This window comes from Ochlerotatus camptorhynchus, unplaced genomic scaffold (assembly GCF_037179485.1).
Source record: "Ochlerotatus camptorhynchus isolate MF236.1 unplaced genomic scaffold, CSIRO-AGI_Acam_v1.1 ptg000192l, whole genome shotgun sequence".
Taxonomy (NCBI): Eukaryota; Metazoa; Arthropoda; class Insecta; order Diptera; family Culicidae; genus Ochlerotatus; species Ochlerotatus camptorhynchus.
The window spans coordinates 1,174,679-1,195,080 of NW_027040682.1; the positions used below are offsets into that span (position 1 = coordinate 1,174,679).

At 39.5% G+C, this 20,402-nt stretch overlaps 3 protein-coding genes across 13 annotated transcripts in view; 1 reads left to right on the forward strand and 2 right to left on the reverse strand.

The window, feature by feature from the left end:
* The window catches only part of nuf (rab11 family-interacting protein nuf), a 346,264-nt gene that overhangs the window by 52,091 nt on the left and 273,771 nt on the right, over window positions 1-20,402 (reverse strand). The gene's annotated exons all lie outside the window — the stretch shown is intronic.
* On the reverse strand, window positions 19,237-19,615 carry LOC135702330 (histone H4). Its single transcript, XM_065223354.1, has one exon. The coding sequence runs from the start codon at window positions 19,569-19,571 to the stop codon at window positions 19,260-19,262; it is 312 nt and encodes a 103-aa protein (XP_065079426.1). The 5' UTR covers window positions 19,572-19,615; the 3' UTR covers window positions 19,237-19,259.
* LOC135702366 (histone H3-like) lies at window positions 19,808-20,254 on the forward strand. Its single transcript, XM_065223386.1, has one exon. It carries the CDS (start codon window positions 19,814-19,816, stop codon window positions 20,222-20,224), a length of 411 nt encoding a protein of 136 aa, XP_065079458.1. The 5' UTR covers window positions 19,808-19,813; the 3' UTR covers window positions 20,225-20,254.

Consider the following 20,402-nt stretch of genomic DNA (forward strand, 5'->3'; position numbering starts at 1 on the left):
GAGATTATTGCTGATGTTATTCCTCCAGCATATGTGCTATCACCCCTCCTCCCATAATTCTCTGGGGGAGCGGAAGATCCGAATGCCACTCTCCAGCTTATCAGCTCAGCTCCGGATCCGAATCATCTACTATCGATTAATTAACTAGGAGCTGTTTAGAATGACAACTCTCGGACCCGTCCAGCTCTTGAACCCGTCAAACTCTTCGGATCTTTTTTTTCTCTCTGTCGATTCTTCACGATTCAGCTCTGGATCTGGAACTGAGCTGATGATCTGGAGCTGAAGCCGAGAATAGTGAGAGAAATTCTGCTGGAGAATTAACATCAAAAATAAAATTTGTATGTAGACTGGAACTTGAGAAAAGACAAATATATTATTTTAACAATATGATCCACTCTTTCGCTTAGCTGGCGAACCGAATTTTTAGCGATGAAAGCGCCTCTGTGGCCAAAAAGACTACCAATGTATTCGTTTATCTTTACAAGGGATAAACCAAATGAAATTTTTTATAATATTTTAAATGTATGGATTTTAACATATTATTTCATTTGATGACAACATTGACACGTTAGACAAATTTTGATGTAATATGCTAAATGTAATTAATGAAAATAATTTGACTTTTATGTTTGTAATAAGTACTATATTCGCGCCCCTCTATTGTAATTGGATGATTGCCGCTGACCTTTTTCAACGGTAGATGGTGCGTGAAGCAGTATGTTTTGGGTCACCATTGCAATGTGTGGAAAAGGCATGAATGGATCATATTGTTAATATGATATATTTGGAAAAGGCGTAACATCATGTGCCACGATGTGAATCATATAATCGCGTGTGACATAGGAGTAACCCTCTCGCATACATTTTTCGCTTTTACTGATATATTGTAGGCACATTTTGCGCGCATTTTGGTTTACGCGATGGTTGATCAGTTGTTGCGTTAGTGGCGTTTTCCATTGAAAAGTAGAGCTATATTATAAGGTACGGATTTATTGGTCAGACTTATTTTACTATTTTAAACACTAAAACCACTAATTAATTTTCCGATTTCGAATTTGTGTCTAAATTGTTGAATTTCTAAAATTTAAATATGATCCGAAGAGCTGTTCAAAAGAATTGGCTCCCTTCAGTGAGCTGGATGGGTTTGATCCACTCAGCCAGATGAGCTGTTTTCCCCACCTCTATTCTGGATGTCTATAATATATGGAAATAAATGCCAAAATCATCTTTAAGTGGAAGCTTATCGCCCAAAAATGACCCTAAAAACGCTACAATGGCCTTAAAACCGCAAAAAGGCCTAAAACAGATGGTCTGAATACTGAAAATGATCCTAGAAATGCGAGTTTGATTTGATCTAATTCCAAATATTTTCTACTGGATTTCAGATTTTTTTTTAATTTCCGATATTTTGAAAATAAAATGCGGCTTTTTCCCGGTTTCCCAGATTTTCCCAAAATGAACCACAATATTCTCAGGAATCTATCTTTCATACCTTTTTGGGAAATATTGGCCATCCCAAATCGTTTCCGGAAGACCCTTTTTTTATCTAGTTCGTTTATTTGGAAGGCTCAATCGCGTTAGCTTTACGGAGCCGATAATTCATTGTTCACTGTGTGTAACAAAATTCACTTAATTCTATGTCTAGTAGGAGTTGGGCCGATTACTCGCGGCTTACTCGAGGTTAGAAGGGTACATTTTCCAAGGATAGGATCAGGGGAGGAGCTTGGGGTAGGGTTTCGTTGTCTCATCAGAGCGTTGTCGCCAGTATGAACGGTAGTGCTGTTCTAGCTTCGTCCGGAGTTCGACCGGCTATGGTGGGTGACCAGTGGGCGACGATGAGACTCATCGAGACGGGGGGACAAGACAATCCGGAAGACCCTGAATGGAGTTATATAAAGTCTGTTCCAGTTAGTATTTGGCCGCTTCTTTTTAATTACTGTAGCGCCTCTAGTTGTCGTAGCAAGAAACTTCACAGCGTTTTGATCCGGAAGGATTGTTTATTTAGTAGTGCAAATTTCTTCAGGATTCATATACTTGTTCAAAAGTTATCGAAGATGGAACGTGACAGACGTGAAAAAATTCTGCACATTCACATTTGGATGGACGATGAAACTTACGTAAAAATGAACTTTGGACAAATCCCGGGCCAAAAATGTTACTTTGCTAAACGTAACGGGGATGCTCCGGATAAATTCAAATTTGTCTTTGCAGATAAATTCGCTCGCAAGTTGATGATTTGGCAAGACATCTGCAGTTGCGGAAAGAAAACAGGTTTTCATCGCTGGGGCGACTATGCATGGACAACTTTACAAGGAGGAGTGTCTCCAGAACATAATTTTGCCGTTCATTCAATCACACGAATGTCCCGTAAAGTTCTGGTCTGGCTTAGCCAGCTGTCATTACAGCCGCGATGTCATTGCACAATTTTGGGCAATTATCAAGCGCAAATTGAAGAAATGTGGCAAAACAATCAAAACACCATCTGATTTGGAGAAGTGATGGAAAAGGATGGTAGATGAGGTTGACAGTACTACTGTGCAAGACATGATGAGAGATATTCCACGAAATGTTCGAAAATTCGAATAATTTTTGATGTATTCCCTAGTAGCACGCTTGTCACATCAATTGTAGAAACTTATATACGACTTATTTCAGTCATAAACAAGTTGCTGTAACTTATTGTGATGAAAGTGTGCTACTCGGGTTCTTCCCTTAAAGCTAAATAAAAATCCTACACAGTGATACATTTAGCGTTTTTTTACTTTATTTCCCCTTGAAAAAATGACCTATTTGTGCGGCCAAATTCTAAATGGAACAGCCTTTAAAAAAAATGGGATTTTATCAAGTGGCGTGTAATATTTTAAGAGACGGCTTATCTTATTTTATAGTTTTTGAGCAATAGTGGATTTTTTATTTGGAGATTCTGAACCGGTTCCGGAGGACCCTGTATGTTGTCATAATTTTCAATCGCTAAAATTGTATCATGCCAACAAGTCAAACTTCAGAATTTTACAAACCTAACTCACCCAGATCATGCAATTTTGGGCAATATTGGTCTTTTTTAGGACATTCAGAACCGGCAATTAATCAAATAATATGTTTTAGAAAACTTGTTTGGAGAATATAGACGTTTTTTACATTCAGAAACCAGCTATAATATTCATACGGCATTGTTATCATACGGCCATTTTATCATACGGCAGAAAAACTGCAGTACACGGAGATGAAAAACTACCCAAAATTAAGCACTTTTCCCTCAATTCCGGGGTTTAGCCCAATAACCCAAATTTGAGTAAATCGCATATAGTAGTTTCCATTTAAGACCAGAAAAAAATTACCTACTCTTAAGTATATTCTACCCAAAATTAACTTTAATTCACGTAAATTTGAGAATATGTAATTTACTCAAAAATAACTTTTTGTGCTGAACTATATCGTTGGGTCGAATCTCTCGTTCCTTTTTTGACAACAATAATGAGTACAGTACAAGTGAGAGGCTGAACTCAATATTACGTAAAAAAAACTCAAATCTTGGGTAGTATTTTTTCTCGGTTCTCGCTTAAAAGCTGACATGTTTATTTATTGCTGCATATTTTTCTTCAGCGAATTCGACATTTGTTTTCATTAAAAGCGTTTAATTTTGTGCAAGTAATTACGGTTTCAAGTGTTCATAAAGCAGTAGTTCAGTAATTTGTCGTGCTTTGAGATATCCCGTTCGATAATTCACCGAAGAGTAGTTGGTTTTTTAAGCGTTACCAGAGGTTTTATAACGCTGCTGTAGGAAGAATTTAAGCCATCCGGCTCAAAATTTGGTGGGATCCATCCATTCAATAAAAACTGAATTTATTCCAGTACCTACTTAACATAAAATGCATTTATAAATGCAACAATATTCAACAACTAAACACGACAGGGTATCGTTTGCTGGCTGTTGTCACGGATATTGTGGACTGCCCAGGTACCTGGTTCAAGCTTCAGGTGGCTGCAGTGGCTCTTCATTTCCTTCTACTCCTGAATAGATAGTGCGAATAAGGGCGTCTATGTGATGTTTTGGTGTACCTTGTGTGGACATTAGTATATCCTTTTCACTAAACTTGTTGAGCACGCCCTGTCTGGCTTCAAAGTTATTTTTATTAAAGTACTGATCAGCACAACATAAAGGGCACCATTACGGAACATTAGATTTGATCAAATTATTCGCAGTTTTACTTGTCCATCGACCCCAGCTAGGTGAGGGGTAGATAATGATACACACACACGAAGCGTCACTCCTCTGTCCGGAGTGTGGCAACGTGGACGAAACGCCGGAGCATGTGGTCTTTGACTGTCGAAGGTTTGAGGCAGTGCAAAGGGAAATGTCCATCCTTAAGAAGTGTTTACATCTGTGCGGATTTGCAAGCGCTAGTGTACTAGCCTGCTAGTACGAATTTCAGTTATACCTGAAATCTTATGCTCTGATGCCATGTTTACATTATACTGGTGAGCTTTTTTACATGCAGTTGGCTCATTAGCGCTAGTGAAATAGCATAAGTGTAAACACCCCATTAACGTGGAGAATGTCGTCGATGAAATGTGTCAAGAAGAGAGCACGTTATTCCACGTCAACAGAGCAGTCACGCAGATTATGTCGGAGCTGCAGCGTAAATGGAGAGAAGAACAACGATCTAGCAACGCCAGCTAGAGCTGAGAGTATGAGAAGTGCATGAGCAACCAGAGGACCCTAAATGGGGTCAGATATGAGAAAGTGGTTTTTGCAATATTAAAACGATGAAATGTTCCTTAGTTCCTTGGAAAAAAAGCTCTTTTACTGCGAAGCTACCGAGAGCTACTGTCCTTCCTGTGTTGACAAGCAAGCATCTAGAATAAGCTTCTAAAAGAAGTTGTCCTAGCTCGCTATCTACTATCTATATGCAATTTTCACACTACCGTACTCTAACGGAACTATCAACTCTATGCTTTCATCTCCTCCATATATAGTATAAAAATTACCACTTTAGTCTGTTATTTGAAATTAGCATCTTCAACTACTTCTAAACGAAGATTATAAAGAAAAAGCTTCTAAAGTAGATCTTTTGGAAGCTCATTCTAGACGGTTACCCAATAGACTAAATAAAACACGGGCAGGACAGTAAATCTGAGTAGCTATGCAGTGAATGATCTTTTTTTAAGGTTCAAGGAGCATTTCATCGTTTTAATATGTATTACGTTTCCATAGCTGCCGGTCAGATATTTGATTCGCTCCGATTTCGTCATGATTTATGATTTTGAAAACCATTTGGGGAAAGCCTTGATATAAAGTCGTTAAATTCACTCTGATTTTATCATACGGCATATCGAACTGCTTGATTTTGAAAACATTAGCCATTTTTAGGTCACCCTTAACTTGAGGACCCTTCAGCGACACCGGTGGTGTAGTGGTAAGCGTGATTACCTCTCACCCCAGCAGGCCTGGGTTCAATCCCAGTCGGCGCCGTCGGGATGTTCTGAGGCATAACGTCTCTGATCACGCCTTCCTTCGGAAGGGAAGTAAAGCCGTTGGTCACCGGTTCATGAGTTGATGACAATCATGTGGTATGATTAACTTCATTATATTAAAAAACTTCCAGCAAATTTGTAAGCGATTTTGGACAATACTGCTCATTTTTTTTTAATCCAGAACTAACCGAAATACCCTTGTTCCTGATATTTTTATTTTACTCAAATTGTATCATGCGACTTATCGAATTTCATGATTTGGAAACCTCAAGATGGCCTTTAACGAGCTTTGACCTGCTCTCAACGTAGATTTCTTGAAGCACTTCCACAGTTATTAATTGAGAGCTTTCTATGCCAACCAATGATACTGTATGCCCTGGGAAGTCGAGAAAATTTCCAACCCGAAAGATTCCCTCGATAGGACCGGGAATCGAAACCACCGTGGTGCAATTTCCAATTATGGGATGATCACATGAAAGTTATGTGATTTATTTTACGTTTGGATGACATTGGAATTGAATTTACCAAAATTGGCAACTAAAGAATAATTTACATCAGTATGTGGAGTTCCATGTCCACAGTTTTGATTTATTTGACCTGCATTACAGATAAATCTTCAATTCTTCTGCTATCTCCGTTGTCTTACATCATCACGAGATACATGCCTCGAACGTTGATTCCAGTATCTACTACCTGTCCATGTGATCTCATTTAACAGTTCATCACCTGTTGACACAATCACAGACGTGTTCCTTCATTTCACATGTACACTTTACTAAAATGCTCCAGCAATTGCAACGAATACATGCGACAAATCTCACAGTGATTTCGCAAATCATTCAGCTTGATGCTGTCGCAAAAACGGCTGTCATCGTTAATTCGAGCAAAAGAACCGCGCTAGTCTATTCAAATCAAATTCAAAGTGTGATCCCATTCCAGCCCACCAAAGCGAAGGAATTCCATTTCACTTTCCATCGGGGCCGGTTTTCGTAATCAGCTTACTACCTTCAGTCTAGTAGCTTACGAGTAAACACACCACCACACAAAGCGGAGGGGGGCCAATTAATGCATTAATTGTCTTTGCATTGCGCTACAACCTGCAGTCTGCTGCCTTCATAAAACCCTTAAGTACTCTTATCCGCCTCTATGCACATCGACGGCGGACGGCAGCTTGAACTAATATTCTCCGTTTTGGCTCGGCAGTTGATGACGGCGGTAAACGAAGGGCTCACTTTTCGATATGCAAAGCAGATTCATATCGAAGAGTTTCATGTGTTTATCGTTGCTTTATGGCCGTCGTTGGTTTGCTGCAGAGATGGTGATACACTTGTTTGCCAGTAATGGAGATACTGAGAGGGCGATTGCAAAATTGTATTATGCAAGGCTGGTTGCATGTGGCTCTGTGACTGCTGCGCCTGCAAACAATCCATCAAGCTGGGATCGGATGACGGGGATTAGGTTGTTTCGTTAATCGTTCGCAAAAGATGGCAAAGAGTGCATGCATGTACCCCTAGCAGACACATCAGGTGAATGAAAAACGAACGGAGAAAGAAGTCTATGAGGTAACTGGCTGGCTCTGTGGAGACAGGAAATCGTGGGATGCATATTGATATGCACTGCTTTCCCGGTTGAGCTAGATGGTAGCAAAGGTGGTGGGAGTTAATTTATTAATTTTGTCACAATTTCTGCCATAATGGTGATCAATTGCAATGTCACTCAGCTCAGGTTGCATAACGCTATGATCGAACAAAGTAGATGATCGCTGCCTTGAAACCGTATCATAAATGAGGACTGTTTCATATTTAGAAACCTGTCCTCGGCACCCAGCTCCAAAAATGGTCCATCAAGAACGTTGATCTATTAGAGCTAGCATTTAATTGCACTACTGTATCAACTTTTCCATTGAAATTGTCAATCTACTACAGCATTATAAAATTCTCCATTGCTTCAGCACTCAGCTCGGGCAGAATAGCTTATCAACTTCTTTGTTTCGGTCTGAGCTGGCCAGAACCAGTACGCCCATACAGTTCTTCCAGGAAACATTGTAGCAGCAATGGCGAGTTGTAAACGATGCAGAATAGGAAATGAACTCCATATCGAGACACACATAAAGAGAGAGAAAAAATCGAGGAATGCTTTATTCAATAAGTCATAACTTTTTAACAGCGTCCAACGAAGACGACGACGATGAATGTCTCGGAAACCGCCACGCAAACAACAGTTGGCTTCATCGTCGATGGCATTATGCCAGACTATGTTGAATATTGCCAGCCGCAGCACCGCAATCAGTGCTTCTGTTTTTAATTTTTCACTTAATTTGCATTGCACAACGTTTTTCTTTTTGCCTACATGCTTTATGCCCGTTGTGGCAGCGGCAAATTGTTTTACCAAGATTGTGCACACAAATTGAGTAACTCGGAAGCTGGGAAACTAATTCCCTTTAACCGTTTTGTACTGTCAATCAACGGTGGTGGTCGGCGGGCTAGTCTCACGGTCTAGTTAGAAAGAATTTGCAGCAGGCATGAAAAATGGTGCAATTGTTTTCTTGAAGTGATTTATCAACCTGATGTTGTACAAATTAGTTTACAATCGGTTTGAACCGATCGCGATGGTCTTGTGGAATAGGTGTGGAGAGCCGAGATGGTCACTATACGCTGTCCAAAATATCTGAATTTTAGAACAACAGAAAAAGCAGCTTTTTCTATCTGAATATTTTTGATAATTCCATTGGAATCCTTAACAAAATCAGATCTGAATTTCCACAGAATTCCTCTCGTGTATTCCCATACAATTTTCTAAAACTTCTCAGGAAACCACTTAAGGACTTATTCTATCTAGAAGTTTCGCTCCATGATTACTAAGAATTTCATTGCTACGAGTGTTCCCTAGAATTATTTTGATATAACCATCGAAATCACACTGTATTTCTCATCAGAATTCTATGTGATTTGACTTCAGAACTGCCAATACATTTTGATTAAGAAGAGTAAGTAAGATTACACCTTATTTTAATTTTTTTTTTTATTATTATCTGTAGACACTTTAACACTCTATGGTAATTCGTGACTTATCCGGGGATGGCGTGAGAGGTATGGATGTTAATCACTGCGTCGAAGCCCGTCCCTTTTTGTGCTTCAAATCATTCTCTCAAAATTTCCTTGAAATTTTCCTCTCATTATTCCCTTGAAATTATGTTAGGGATCATCATGAGTTCTCATCGGAATCCCCTTGTAATTCTCTTTAAGATTCCTTTACAATCCTTAAAGAATTTCTTTGAACTTGGGTGAATCCGTCTCGTAATTTCTTTTGAGCTCTCCTCAGACGTCCCTTGAATTATTATCAGATTTCCGATGGAATTATCTTCAGAATTACCTTTGGAGTCTTCTCTGATCATTTAATTCCCCATAGCACTCATCTGAAACAGGGTGTCGCCTCAATAAAGAAAACCGAATTCCCTGATATTCCCTGATTTTTTAGTAATTAAAAAAAAATATAGGTACAGTACCTACCCGGTTTTGGCAACAAAACCCCTCAGCTGTAACTTTCCTCAGAAGATATAAGCGCTTTATGGACATTTTTTCATGAAATACCGGACCTCTAACCCATGAAGAGTGGTCCAGTACAATTTCAAATTAAATAAAGCGTTCCATACACTTTATAGATTGCAAAAAAGATAGAAATCTCATGTTGCCAAAAACGGAAAGGATCCGCATTCTACCCAAGGGGCATAAATTCATCCAAATCTCCAAATCATCTTCATGGTGACCAGCAAATCTCTATTAACAATCTCCCGGAATTTTGGAAATTATCGCGGTTTAGGTATTTTAATTAATTTTAATCTTGAATTTGGATCTGCGACAGGTTCGAAGTATTCACAAACTTTACAGGCTTTTATTTGGTTGTTCTCAAGCCTTTCCTTTAGATTAATTTCCTTTCACATAGATCTCACCAGAATTCTTCAAAAATACATTTGAAATTCTCTCTGGAAATCCCTTGAAATTGTTTTTATAGCAGTACAGAAATTATCTGTAGAACACTCTAAATATTTCTTAAAATTCATCCTTTCTTCAAATTTTAAACTCTTTCTATGAATTCACTGGAGCTTCATTTTTTTTTAATTTGCATGAAATTCTCGGTAAAATTCACCTCAGACCAAAAATTGAAAAGGGACTATTAGCTTTTGTGAGCAAAACTTGTAATCCCCCTTCCCTGCCAACACCATCTGGCAGGGAAAATTCTCCCGCCGAGAATTGTCGTCAAATTTTGTTCAGAATTATTGGAATGCTCCTCTAAATTCTTCTGAACATTGCATGGAATTGGGGTCTCCCTTAGCTCATTCGGTAAAGGCGCAGCTACAAAGCAAGACCATGCTGGAGGTGGCTGGGTTCGATTTCCGGGCCGGTGTAGGAATTTTTCGGGTTGGAAAATGTCTCGACTTCCCTGGGCATAGAAGTATGATTAGACTTGCCACACAATTATACCAATGCAAAAATGGTACAGGAATCGAAAGCTCTCAATTAATAACTGTGGAAGTGCATCTAGAACCCCACAAAGTCACTTTCAATCGAAAATCTTCAAGTGACGATGAAGCTCTAAACTATCACTTTCAATTGAAAGTCATTCTGTCTTCTCTTCGAGCAGATCCCCGTCAACATCAACAGAACCACTTTCGATCGGTTTTCATGCTGTTTGTTTTGGCTTGACTCGTGTTCATTTCTTCTTTCATTGTCAAATGAACTTACTTTTGCATTGAAGCGAAGCTGTTTGATCCAAATTCGCGCAGTTTTTATGACTTTTGTTGATTGTTCACTCGGTTCATTTAAGTGTGTGCGCATAGATCTGTGCACGGGGTTGTAAAATTTATCATTGTTGGGTGGTTTGTTTACCCATCAATATGGGTACTTTTTGAATCGGGTGACGTCTAGAGATCGAAAATTGATATCCGACGCCATTTTGCAATCCAATATGAAATGCTGATGCCGTCCCATCAATATGGGTATTTTTGGAATCGGGGTGACGTCTGGAGATTGGAAATCAATATCCGACGCCATTTTGTAATCCATAAAATCCGGAGTGATTTGAGATTTGGGCGTAATTGCTTTTGTAAACAAAGACGTCAATTGCCGATTTCTCTTGAAATAAAATTCAATTGAATAAACAAACTATACCAAATGATAGAGGAATTATTCCTGTACCTCATAGCGTTAGTAGTTTTCGAGATTAAGCTTTTATTCGCGAGAAATCGGTGATTGACGTGTTTGTTTACAAAATCAATTACGCCCAAATCTCAAATCACTCCAGAAATACCCATACAAACGTTTTTTTTTTAAGAATCCGGGTAACGTCAAGAAGCCGGGAATCGATATGGGTATTTTCAGGATGGGGATGAGACATAGATTCCGAAAATTGATGTCACGCCGTCTTTTTGGAATCGGACTGACATCTAGAAGCCAGAAATCGATGTGCGACGCCATAATACCTAGATCTTAGGGTATTTGACACTTTTGTGAAACCCGATGACCGCCATATTGGATTCCAAAATGGCATCGAATATCGATTTTTGGCATGCACACGTTGTCCTCATTCCGAAAATACCCATATTGTAGGGTATTTGACACTTTCTGAACCCTGATGGCTGCCATATTGGATTCCAAAGTGGTATCTGATATCGACTTTCGGCATCTACGCGTTGTCCCTGTTCTGAAACTAACCATATTGTAGGGTATTTGACACCTTTTCTGAAACCCTATGGACGCCATATTGTAGTCCAACATAGCATCGGATATCGATTTTCGGCAGCCACGCGTTGTCTCCGTTCCGAAAATACCCATATCTTAGGGTATTTGACACGTTTTAGGAAACTTGATGGTCACCAAATAACGTCGAATATCGATTTTCCGCACCTTCATGTCGTCCTCGTTTCGAAAATACCCATATTCTGGGGTATTTGAGACTTTCCCTGACCCCGCTGGCCGCCATCTTGGAGTCCAGAATGGCCTCGTTAATTTAATTTTCGTTCAATATGAAATAATATATTATTACTACACCTAATCTGGATGGCTTCCCTATTGGCAACCTATATTGTGCGGATACTATCCGGATACTATATTTTGATGCCTGCGTCGTCAGGTCATGACAAGTCGAATGAGCCCCGAATTGAAGTGAAAGTGGAAAAAACGAAGGAAGCAGTTTTCAAGTCATTCATTGCGTCAATTGAAACAAATTTTGCTTCAAATGAAATGAACTGAAGCACTCGACGAACGAAACAAGTGATAGTCCTGTCATGTTTGAAAAGAAGAATGTTCATCGTGAATCGATAACAAGAAACACGATGACTTACACGAAAATGATATTGCTCGAAATGAAGCGATTTTGCGGAGAGTTCATTTTCTTTTCTTTGTTTCGAAAATGCAGAACCCTGTCTAGAACACTAAGTTGAGAGCACGCAATAAGCTAATATGCGATTAGCAATAAGCTTTAAATGCGAAGAAGAAGAAAGATTGCATGGAATTCTCATTAACATTTTCTGGAAATTCCTTTCGAAATGCGCTTGGAATATACTCGGACTACCCTTATAGACATTGGCATAATTATTTTGGAATTGTATTTTTTTTCAATATTCCTGAAATCCTCTTCACTCTTGGGAGATCTAGTAAACACTCACCTAGAGGTTTTCCTAAAGCTACCAAGAAAATATTCTCTGAAATACCTTGGTGTTATCTCTAGAATTCATTTTAAAATCAGCTCAAATTGACTTTGGAAAAAATATAAAATTCTCTTAATTGTTATTCAAAGTGGCTGTAGTTATCTTAAAAATCAAGACCAGTTCAAGGGCCTTGAAATCTTATTGTTTTCGAAGATAGGACGAGGTATATTTTTCCAGATTTATCAACTAAATTCATGGGATTCTCCCGGTGACTTCAAATTCCAGCTTTTTCCGGTTTTCCCGGTAAACTGGTCACTCTGCATTTCACATATGAAACACTTGTTTTTAATCCCATTATATTTGTTTTGCCTTGAGCACATTTTGAGACCCAGCTCCTTAAGAAAATTATTCCGGATAATATGCTTAACCAAAAGCTAATTCGCGGGCGGATTCCTCCGGTGGGAAAAAGTAAAAACAACGCTTTCATCTCCAAAGTTCTGTAAGTTAATTTAATCTAAATTGCAGCAACATTACCATACTAACACTTTACTGTGCAGCTAATTTTACGAGCTAACCAGGTTTACAATGAAGACCTAGAATACTTACTACAGCCACTCTATGCTGTCAAAGCAATGCTTGTCTACGTATCTTTGAATCATTATTCAATCATAAAAGTGCTACTCCAAGCAATAAAACAAAAACTCCCAAGCAAGACCATTATCCTAAATTCTCATTTAGTTAGGTTCTCTGAGCTAATCAAGCTGTTAAGAACACAATAAAGAACAAGAACATTTTTTTTATTATAGTCACTTTAACACTCTTGGGTCATTCATGACTTGTCCGGAGTGAGATTTGAACTCGTAACTTTGGCATGAGAGGTATGGATGTTAACCACTACGCCGGGGTCACCCCCAAAAAAAAGAACAAGAACTAGAAGTATTCACAAAAAAATCATTATCTTCTCTTAAAGCTGGGTTTAGACAAGGCAAGTAAATTGATCAACTCAGTTGAATTCAACTGACTTGAGCGTGTAAACTATGCCATTTAACTGACTTGAATTGAAAATAGTAGAACCAGGCTCAACATTTCAACCCAATTGAATTCAACTGAGTTGATCAATGACTTGCCTTATCTAAGCCCGGCTTAACTCTTAATCATTCTTGCATTTACTCAAAAGCGCTTCAATGCGCTCAAGGGGTTGATTTTTGTTGGACACAGCTGACATTGGATACAGCAGTGCATTGGATCGAGCAGACGCAGAATCTACTTGAAGGTTGAATTTTGTCAGACGCAACTAGGTATAACATCTTTTAAGAGACGCACATTCCCATAAGCAGCTTAATTTTGCAACAACGAACAACGTCTAGCGTCTCTACGGAACTGAATTTTTATCTCGTTTCAACTCAGGAATGTGACAACACCCAGTGGGAGCTGAATTTATAATAAATACCCAATTAATTTAGTAACTTTTGCTCCACTTGCAAAACTGCAACATCAAGCGTTGAACAACCACACTTTCGCAACTCTATTTAAAATTTGAAATTGGAAACCATCCTCAAACTACAACGAATAATTAAGTTGTTACAAACTAGCGAAGTCAGCCATACTTATTAATTTGTTTCTGTCATAAAGATAAATTTCCCTAACATTTCCCTAAATCCCTAACATGATTTTCCAGTTAAAAAAAAATCCCTGATATTCCCTGATTTTCCAGGTTTTTTCCGGGTAGTCGACACCCTGCTATAGGCGCTACTGGATAGGCATTAGCTTAAAATCAATAAATTCGCACCTCCCTTACCAAGTGTAATAAATGGCTTAGAACCAAATGCTAAAAGACACGTGAGTGGTAGAAACTATCTGAGCATAGGTCACCAAGACAGTAGCTTTATAATAGTCTATGTTTTGCTGATTTAAACCGAATAAGCCTTTTGGCTTAATAACATTGATTTCACTGAATAAGCTAATCCCACCAAATTTTGTTGTAAGACTAATCCAATATATACTACAATGAATACTATCAAAATTTTAATCTAAAACAACACTAAAAACTTCGGGAAGATGGTTACATTCTATTCTCCCACAGGTATCGAACAAGTCATGGTTCAAAGGATCGGACATGATCCGTGACTTTATACGTGTCATATCAAGGGTCATGTCCAATCACTACTCGTTAGACTCGCATTTCTTCCGAATCGGGCTCGCAGGCAGCAATTTATGTGCGTGTGGCAGTGGTCGATATCGAGCATGTTGTTTGGTCGTGTACTTTACACCGTGTTGCCAGATCTGAGTTATCCACATCCCTCAGGGCCCGAGGAAAACAACCCGCGATACCCGTTAGAGACATCTTGGCGAGGCGAGATCTTGACTATTGCAATTTAATTTATGTGTTTTTAAAACGGATAGATCTGAGGATTTAGTAGTTAGTGTCATCTTGTGTTCCCCCAAGTTTTTAGCTGCCCATCGGTGTACCCCCATGTTTGTCTTTTTCATCAGTTGGTCGCTTAGTTCAAGATCAAGAGCACATTGCTCTCCAAACCTTGTGTTCTCAATCCCTACCCTGCCATCCATTTGTTACAATTTGTTACCCCTAACCTCGAGATAGCCGCGAGTAATCGGCCCCCGCTTTACTAACGTTAGTTTTAAGAAATTTTGTAACCTAAACAATGAATATCGGCTCCGCAAAGCTACGGCAAATGAGCCTGGAAAAATAAACGCATTAAAAAAAAACACTAAAAACTTCATGATGCTCGCTTCTTCTTCTTCTTCTTCTTCTTTTCATCGCATTTCTGTGTTCGAGATGCACTTCCACAGTTATTAATTGAGAGCTTTCGATGTTTGTTCCATTCTTGCATTAGTATAATTGTGTGGCAAGTACAAACATACTATATACTCAGGGAAGTCGAATTCCAACCCGAATTCCTAGACCGGACCGGGAATCGAACCCAGTCACCTCCTGCATGGTCTTGATTTGTAGCTGCGCCTTTACCGACTGAACTAAGGGAGGATGCTAGCTGTTTTGATCAAAATAGCGTTAATTTTTATGAAGATATCTGGATAAACTATGAAAACGCTTAGAACGAAAGATTGTTTGGTTTATTTTATTTGATAATTGAAGATTATTAGAGTTTATCGTTAACGTTGACCTGGTAATAGATCTAATATATTTATTAAACATCAAACATTCGAAATTTCAGAAATTAACGGTTTCTGCAAGATTAAAAACCAGTATTTCATTATTAAAGAATGGAACGGTATTGCCGATAAAACCGGCTAAACAACCCTAATATCACCATTAGTTTTGTAAAGTGGAGTTACTCTGGAGACACCGGAGTACTGAATCACACTCCTGTGGATAATTCTTCAGATGTCATTGTACTTCATTGTATTTTATCAGATTTTGTCATCTAACAGGTCTGATCACTATCACATGTTGAATTACTAAACGTAAGATCCTTTCTAATCTAGTTGGAAAACGTTGTAGTGCTAGCACATAACCATACCACCGCCTGAAGTGATTCGAAAACTATAATGTTCAAAAATTGTAATACAGCGCAAAGCATCTCATTGCAACATGGTTCACCGGAAGTGTCACCACCCAAATAGTGTATCGACCATTAAGCTTAAAAAAAACGTCCATCATCAACACAAAATACTCCGACAGAAGGGTTAAGGCTTTCAAAAGACAACCAGTTCCACATGGGCACACATTTGATTCAGGGTCTAATATTCCACATGCCACACCGACTTGCCCTCGAAACCTTCTCGTCGCAACGAAAACAAACAAATCATTTCCGCGTTACGCTTTAATGGTAGTGATGATGATGATGATGATAATGACGACACTGCCTCGCCCAACTGCCCGACTTTTTTTTTTTCTCGAGAAAATTGATCAATGACCAAACCCCCCATGCCCATCGGTGATTACACCGACGTTGAGATAAACAACACGAAACTGTGTCACTGCTGGTGTGGCGATGGCTAATTAGTCCAAAAAAAAAACCCCTTTCATATTGATTGGAAAACAATTTACATCTCTCATTCGATGCTCGACGATCAATGATCACGTCCGATTGGTTCGAGGTAAAGTTCGTCGATATGAGTGCTACGTTTATGTAAGTGCATTTGATTCGGCCGAAAAACGGTGGAACTGTGCCAAAAATAGCGCTGTAAAAGGAAATACATCGGAATGTTCGAATCGGTTTCTGGTGGTGATAAACCAGTGACGTAAAGCAGCACGGCAACCAGCTGTCGGAGTATCGGAGGCAAAAGCAATTTTCCGACCCAATCGCGCAAACCTTTTTTCGATTGATCAAGTGTGAAATTTTGAACGGACCTAGTGGGTTGTTGTTTTTTCTCAGTGATTGATTTTTCTTCTATCGACAATCGGTTAAATTTTTTTGATGGATTGATCTTTTCGTTCGTTTGATAAAAACAAACTAAGCGAGCAACACCTTGGTCGAGGATTACCTAAACGTTATTAAAGAAAAAGATCGATTTGATTGACCACCATCACCTGGATGAGTGTATTACGTATGTGTTTTTGATAAAGGTTACCCTAACAACAAACACACAAAAAACGCAACCGTTAAATCACTAACGGATCATGTTTTCAAAGCTGAAAGCTTTCACTTCTTCTGATGCTCCTCCGAATAGTCTTCCTTCTTATACTGGTTGCTGCTAAAAAATATTGAATCATAAAAATAATCACCCCCATGTATACATAACTTCTCACCCGAGCTAGTACCGTTCACTTTTTTTTCGGTTCGGTTTTCCACCCAAATTAGCTACATCATTAAAGCTCTTCACTTTTTCAGTGCGTTTAGAGTCGAACATTGAAACAAGCAGTGCAACCAATGAGCTTGAAAAACAAATGATCGTTTAAAAGCTTGAACGTGCACACGATGGCATTCGGTGCCAGTCGGGCAACTTCTCATATTCATTTGATTGATATGTCTTTTTTCTCACGAACGTGAAATTACTGCAAGTTGAGTGTTTGTTTTTGTTTACGTTTCAACCCATTTGACTTGTGTTGTGGTGGTTGTCATTGATGGTATACCTGTTTTTGGACGTTTGAAAAAGATTGATTCCATGGCCCCTTGCAACGGATTACTTTGCAAATCTGACTCAATTTTCCATTTCGATTTTTGCCCGCGCGGCAAAATGAGAAACCTTCGCAGCTACTTCGGTGCTGCCTTGGCGGGCCAACAACGGAAAGAAAGAAAGGATCTTACAACGACCGGCGACGACGACGACGACGACGGCATTCGTAGTGATTTCATAATCGAACCTCGTGGTCGTTGGTTACCGCGCGCGCGCGCTCTGTTATGTCGTCAATCCAAAGCCCAGGCGCTTAGTTTTATGCTGGTTCGTCGCCACATTTTATTTATGCTCCTCTAAGAAAAAATAAATAGTAGGTATAATTTGAAACTGTTGACTGCGGCCACCGAGTTATTTCGGTGTTACGCCGCAGCCGACCAACAAGCAGCGAACGACATGCATTTCTGTTGTGCGGGATAACTTTGTCAGAGGGAGGGGGAGTGGTTTTTTATCACGCCTGTCTCGCCCGATTTTATGGGTTGACATTACAATATGGCTTCCTGTTGCATTGTTGTTACTGGGTGAGTTGCATAGATATGTGGTGCATGAAGACAACTGTGTAGAAACACTCGTTTTGTACAACTTGATAGCAACGGTGCACACTTACTTTCGCTAAACGGTTCAAAATTGTTTAGCTAGGTAGGGCATTGCGAGGGAATTTGACGGATTGATGATTTGAGGATTATTTGTAAGGGGTTATGCATTGCTTGAGTGCGTCGTCATTTTTTGTTTAATTTTTCAAATTAGTGAAGTAATTTTATGGATGATGTTGCACCGTTTCACAGCTACTTTCATTTGCTTTATTCATGTTTCGAGTTCACGTTTAACGGGAAGCTTACCACCCTTAAAACAAAGTAATACATTTTGATTTCTCTAAACATATTAGAAAAAAAAAATATCGAAAACTGTAAACTCTTCAATTCTTAAGAAAATTATACGAAAAGTTAATTCGTTCCATTATGTTTTATGTTACGATATAAGCTTAATTTGCAGTCGATGATTGAACAACTATGTCATGTTTTGCCCAAAATATCAGTATGTCACTATACGATTTCATGATCAGGAATTAGGATGAAAAAAAGCACAATCCGCTACCCGGAATAAGCATCTGAGGAAAAGTTATCGTTGTTTTTCTACAAGTGGGCATTCAACCCCAAGGGTGGACTTTGGTTACCCCCTGACGATAATAGGTTAAGGTATTGCCGAAGCCAACTTTTGCCCTATGTCATTTAATATTTTAAAACGCTATCTCGACGTTTCATTCCTCATTTTGGAAATAGTTCCAATAGTTAGGCAATGTCTTCATATTAGGTAACTAAGCAAACGCGGAGCACCTTCGTGATGCAAGTTCGCAGATCACATAAAGATTATCATAGTTCATATCTAAAAACTACAAGGGACAACCCAATGGGGTTGTACGCAATGATGACGTAGGACAACGTGGTATGATCAAGGGGGGGAGGTGGCTGTCAAATACGAACAATCTTCGCCTACCTCGCATAACTGGTTCCAAACGTAAACAAGCCATAAGAAACCTACAGCGTTTGTTTACGTTTGGAACCAGTTTCATACAAGATGATCAGTAGGCTGATTTGACAGCACGTCCCCCCCCAGGGTATGATATAATAAATATTTTTGTTAACTGCAGCAGGCGTTTGTGTTTTGTGTAGGAATAGAAATTTTAGCTGGGTTCTCTGTTTATTCTCTATGATTGCCCTCAGATTAACCAAGGCGCGTACAACCGAGGCGGTTTTTATTGATTCTTTTGTATTTCGACTGGAACACTGGAAACGCACTACTTACCCCAACACAACAAATGAATGCAAATGATTGTCGGTACTGGATTAGCAGTGGTAGATCTCATACCAGTAACAACCAACTTAGGTTAAATCTAATAATCTTCAACTGAAAAAAATCATCATTCGATCACATCCCTACCACCTTTTAAATCCCGACAAGGAAGTTAATCAAAATCACCTTTTTAATTTATTTGATGGCCCTGAAAAGGGCCGGTTTTTTAGTCTGAGTCGATGATGCTAATTTATCCTCCGAAACCGTACAGAGTGCGTCCCTGTCGCTTCAGAGCGTAAACGACATCCATCGCGGTGACCGTCTTCCTCTTAGCGTGTTCGGTGTAAGTAACAGCATCACGAATAACGTTCTCCAAAAATACCTTCAACACACCTCTAGTTTCCTCGTAAATAAGCCCAGAAATTCGCTTGACTCCACCACGACGAGCCAGACGACGGATAGCAGGTTTAGTAATACCCTGAATGTTGTCACGCAGCACTTTTCGATGACGCTTTGCTCCTCCTTTGCCGAGTCCTTTTCCTCCCTTGCCGCGTCCAGTCATTGTTGGAGATGGTTTGTTTATCGTTGATGAAGGTTGAGACGAAAGTGAACAAGAATTCCAAATTTCGGCTTTTTTATACCTACTCGAGGGTTAAATTCTTCTTGTTAGTTGTTGTATTCTTGTTCTTTCATCGTTTCTGATTGGTTGATCACAGCGAACGCATGTTATAAAACAGAATGGAAGTCGTTTGTATTTTTTATTCCACAGTTAGCTTTCAACGTGAACACATCGTTTAAAGGAAAATGGCTCGCACCAAGCAGACCGCTCGCAAGTCCACTGGAGGAAAGGCTCCTCGCAAGCAGTTGGCAACGAAGGCCGCTCGCAAAAGCGCTCCAGCCACCGGAGGAGTAAAGAAGCCTCATCGCTTCCGGCCAGGTACCGTCGCCCTGCGTGAGATCCGTCGTTATCAGAAATCGACCGAACTGCTGATCCGCAAGTTGCCTTTCCAGCGTCTGGTCCGTGAAATTGCCCAGGACTTCAAGACCGATCTGCGCTTCCAGAGCTCAGCTGTTATGGCTCTACAGGAAGCTAGCGAGGCTTATCTGGTCGGTCTGTTCGAAGATACCAACCTGTGTGCCATCCACGCCAAGCGTGTCACAATCATGCCAAAGGACATCCAGCTGGCTCGTCGTATCCGTGGTGAACGCGCTTAATTTCCCCGTCGAAAATCTTACCAAACCGGCCCTTTTCAGGGCCACTAAGTTCATGTAAAAAAGAGTTGGAATAGATTTCTTAAAGAACAACAAAAATAGTTTTCACCAAGTCATGGCTATTTTTTATCATTGATGGCGCTGTTCAATTGATAGTAAGTTAGAAATTTGGAAAAGTGGA

What these genes read in the sequence shown, in the direction of transcription:
- LOC135702330 (XM_065223354.1), bottom strand. Translation starts at nt 19,571, where the DNA reads ATGACTGGACGCGGCAAGGGAGGAAAAGGACTCGGCAAAGGAGGAGCA.
- LOC135702366 (XM_065223386.1), top strand. Translation starts at nt 19,814, where the DNA reads ATGGCTCGCACCAAGCAGACCGCTCGCAAGTCCACTGGAGGAAAGGCT.